At 54.9% G+C, this 4,082-nt stretch overlaps 1 protein-coding gene across 3 annotated transcripts in view; it reads left to right on the top strand.

Annotated features, from left to right (window-relative positions):
- The window catches only part of TNFAIP1 (tumor necrosis factor, alpha-induced protein 1 (endothelial)), an 8,074-nt gene extending 3,992 nt beyond the window's left edge, over positions 1-4,082 (top strand). For all 3 annotated transcript variants that reach the window (XM_010861430.1, XM_010861431.1, XM_010861432.1), the window contains 5 exons: positions 284-453; positions 1,079-1,168; positions 1,251-1,303; positions 2,077-2,272; positions 3,700-4,082. In XM_010861430.1, the coding sequence (XP_010859732.1) occupies positions 284-453; positions 1,079-1,168; positions 1,251-1,303; positions 2,077-2,272; positions 3,700-3,936 (746 nt within the window). In that variant the 3' untranslated portion in view covers positions 3,937-4,082. The remainder of the gene's footprint in view (positions 1-283; positions 454-1,078; positions 1,169-1,250; positions 1,304-2,076; positions 2,273-3,699) is intronic.

The raw sequence follows: 4,082 nt of genomic DNA, 5'->3' as shown, positions 1-4,082 counted from the left end.
ACCATCACCAGAGTGCCTGAGCAGTGGGCAGAAAGCAGGCAGGGCTGGGTGGGAGTGTTGCCAGGAGGTGGGCCTGGAGGGGCTGTGTCTTCTTGGTTTCAGGGAGGAGGGGTGGAGAGCAGCCATGGACCTCAGAGCCGGAGGTTCCTCCTGTTACCCTGTGCCATGGGCTCTGTGCTCCTTATCACCTGCCACCAGGCTCATCAGGTGATTTTTGCCTGCTGTCTGCCCTGAGGTACCTGGAGACAAACAGTAACCCTCAGGGGCCTGTCTGAATCCCTAGGCTGGATCCTCATAGACCGATGCGGAAAGCACTTTGGCACCATCCTGAATTACCTCCGAGATGACACGATCGTCCTCCCTCAAAACCGGCAAGAGATCAAGGAACTGATGGCTGAAGCGAAATATTACCTCATTCAGGGTCTGGTGAACATGTGCCAGTCTGCCCTGCAGGTGCGGAGGCAGAGGCAGGGCGGGCTGATGAGGTCGGGGTTGGCTCCCTCCTTCAGGGACATAGGGTGCAGTTCCTGGAAGGCCACATGGCACATATGAAATGATTCCAAAACTAGTTAGACACACCGTGTTGCCCAGGCCAAGCAAGCTGGCAAAGTGAGTGAAAGTCGCGCAGTCGTGTCTGACTTTGCGACCCCATGGACTATACAGTCCATGGAATTCTCCAGGTCAGAATACTGGAGTGGGTAGCTTTTCCCTTCTCCAGGGGATCTTCCAACTCAAGGATCAAACCCAGGTCTCCCACATTGCAGGCGGATTCTTTACCAGCTGAGCCACAAGGGAAGCCCCAGCAAGCTGGCAGCCAGTCAGTTTATAAGGTGATGGACTCAGGCGGAGTGACAGGACCCTGCTTCTAGTTTATATGCCTAGGTATCTGGAGTTTAGGTTTCTGGAAATGCGGATCTGCTTGCCAGTTGGCAGTTTCTCCTGCCAGAGCCTCCTGTCTCTATCTGATGCTTCAACAAGCAGGGGGTGGCCATGGCAGAGGGGCTCTGACAGCTCCTGGGAAAAGCCTGGCAAACAGAAGATCTGGAAAAAAAAGGCTTGTTTGCTGTGTGTCACCCAGGACAAGAAGGACTCCTACCAGCCTGTGTGCAACATCCCCATCATCACCTCCCTGAAGGAAGAGGAGAGGCTCATCGAATCCTCCACCAAGGTACTGGGACCTCCAAAGGGTGGCCAGGGGCAGCAGGCTGGGGGTGCCAGGTCCCCGGCCCTCACGCTCTCTCCCCTCACAGCCCGTTGTGAAGCTGCTGTACAATAGGAGCAACAACAAGTATTCCTACACCAGGTAGGGGGCACCCTGGCGAGGGTGGGGGATGGTGCCCAGGCAAGGGCTGAGTGGACAAACTGGGCAGCAGACTCAAGGGAAGCCACCTGCATGCCTGGCACAGTTGGCACGAGTCTGGGTCTCGGGAGAACAGAGCAGAAGGGGAATCAGAGCCAAGGCATCTGGAACTCAATGCGGGGCCCTGGCCGGGATGGAGACAAGACTGAACATGAACGTGTAACTCAACATGTGTCACGTCAGGCAGTGGGCCAGGGGTTTTCCCCGCATTCTCTTACAGGGGTGGGAGGCCAGGCGGCTGGAACTCCTCTTGAGGCAGCCTTTGTTCTTTGCATCCGGGCCAGTGGCCTCCTCGTCCTGCAGTGTCCTCTCAACAGGCCATAGCTAGGTACAGCTGAGGCTGCAGGCCCTCAGTGATTCCCCGGGGCAGACATATTGCCAGGGTCACCCCTGCAGCAAGGGAAGGAAGCTGACTGCCGTCTTAACAGGAAGACCTGTTGAGATGGCAGTCAGCCTCCTTCTTTTTGGGCCTGCTGAGAGGAGGCCCTCCCTCAGCTCTCTCTGTTGTAACTTAAGTCCAATTCACCTCCTTCCCCTCAGAGGCCCCCAGATTCACAGGGGACCCCGTGACCCTTTCTCACCGTCCCTCTGGCATCCTGACTTTCCCTCGTTTTGTGAGCACGACAGGGGAGGGGAGGGCTGGGGAGGGCCCAGCCTGCACCACCCTTGTGCTGGGCCCTCACTCCCAGGCTGGTGGGCTCTCACTGGTTTTTCAGCAACTCCGATGACCACCTGCTGAAAAACATCGAGCTGTTCGACAAGCTCTCCCTGCGCTTCAACGGTCGCGTGCTCTTCATCAAGGACGTCATCGGTGATGAGATCTGCTGCTGGTCCTTCTACGGGCAGGGTCGGAAGCTGGCAGAGGTGTGCTGCACCTCCATCGTGTACGCCACCGAGAAGAAGCAGACCAAGGTACAGGGCTTCTGCCTGCCTGTGTGCGGCTGCACCTTTCACCACCGGGCGCACATCCTGCTGTTTCCCACACTCACCGCAGTGGTATCGCTCAAGGACAAAAGCCAATGCAGGGAGTTCAGGGAATGCACAGAACTCTGCTCTGGTCAGCTGAGAGGCAGGGCTGTTGACCAGCAGGGGTAATTGGAGTTGGCCCAATTCAGATCTGAATCCTGGTCCCAAAGTCAGTTTTCTGATTTTGGATAAGACATTTAGACCATCTGGGCCTCAGTTTCCTCATTTGAAGATCTGAGAATGGAAGTATGAATTTAACAGAACTGTTATGAAAATGAGACAGTTCTGAGGAGAAGCAGTGCAGGGCAGGAGAAATAGCTGTTCAGTCCTCCAGCCCTTGCTGGTTGGGCGTTCCTGGTCAGTCAGCTTGTCTCTGCAGTGACAACATACTGCCAGGCACGAGTAAGGGATTTGATAGGAGATGACAAATTCAATTTTTATAATCTGTAAAACGGAGACTAGGGCTGTTAGAAATTTAATTCTATATATATACCCACATATATATATTCTCTATATATATACATGTATTCTATGTATATACACATATATTATATATATATATATATATATATAAAGGATCTTGGGGCTTCCCAGATGGCGCCAGTGGCAATGCAGGAGACACAAGAGATGCAAGTCCGATCCCTGGGTTGGGAAGATCCCCTAGAGGAGGAAATGGCAACCCACTCCAATATTCTTGCCTAGAGAATCCCATGGACACAGGAGCCTGGTGGTGTGTGTCCACGGGGTCGCAGAGTCGGACATGACTGAGCGCACATGCACAACAAACCCAGCTAACTCTCCCCAGGCTGCCAGCAGATGGTGCCTCCCCAGAGAACAGCTGCCCCAGTGTGTTCAGGAGACGACAGACTGCCAGGGTGGAAGGGCGGCTTGTCTCGGGGGAAGAGCTGTGTGCATGTGAAGGGCTCAAAGCAAGAAGGCTTTTTTGTTTTCTGTGTGCCCGGCTGTCTGCTCAACACTTTACAATCTTCATATAACATTCACAACAGTCTCTTAGGTCAGTGTTAACATTTGGAAACTCAGGCACCACAAAGTTAAGCCTGAGACCCCACAGCTAGTAAGTGGGGGAGCTGTTTGTACCTAGGCCTGACCACAGAGCCAAGGCCCTGACCTCTCCACATACTAGTCCACTGGTCTGGGATTGGGTGGGGCAGGGTACTAGTCTTCTGCATCTTTATGTCCATAGAATACATCTCCTCATGCCTCCTTCAGAGGACACCTCCACCCACCCTCGCAAGACAGAAAGTCATGTCTCTTGAGAGACTTCTGGAGGCCTCATGGAGTTAGCAGGGCCAACGGCCCTGACATGCTGTGCCCTCTTTGGGATGAAACCTCATGCTGTTCTCTCGTCCCAGGTGGAATTCCCAGAGGCTCGAATCTATGAGGAGACACTCAACGTCTTACTCTATGAGACCCCCCGAGTCCCTGACAACTCCCTCTTGGAGGCCACAAGCCGGAACCGCAGCCAGGCTTCCCCCAGTGAAGATGAGGAAACCTTGGAACTGCGGGACCGTGTCCGCCGCATCCACGTCAAGCGCTACAGCACTTACGATGACCGGCAGCTCGGCCACCAGTCCTCCCATCGTGATTAATGAGACCCTCCTGGAGTCAGGGCACGGGACGCCCCATTGCCCCTCTTGTGGAGCCCCGCCCCCTCGGCCACCCCACTCTGCTGCTGGCTGGGTCTCTGCCCCAGCACCCAGAGGCACAACAGGACCTGCCCAGGAGGTCAGAGGGC

This window comes from Bison bison, unplaced genomic scaffold (assembly GCF_000754665.1).
Source record: "Bison bison bison isolate TAMUID 2011002044 unplaced genomic scaffold, Bison_UMD1.0 scf7180017864472, whole genome shotgun sequence".
NCBI classification, from domain to species: Eukaryota; Metazoa; Chordata; class Mammalia; order Artiodactyla; family Bovidae; genus Bison; species Bison bison.
Note: the sequence above shows the minus strand (reverse complement) of the source record. Positions and strands in the feature narration are given on the sequence as shown.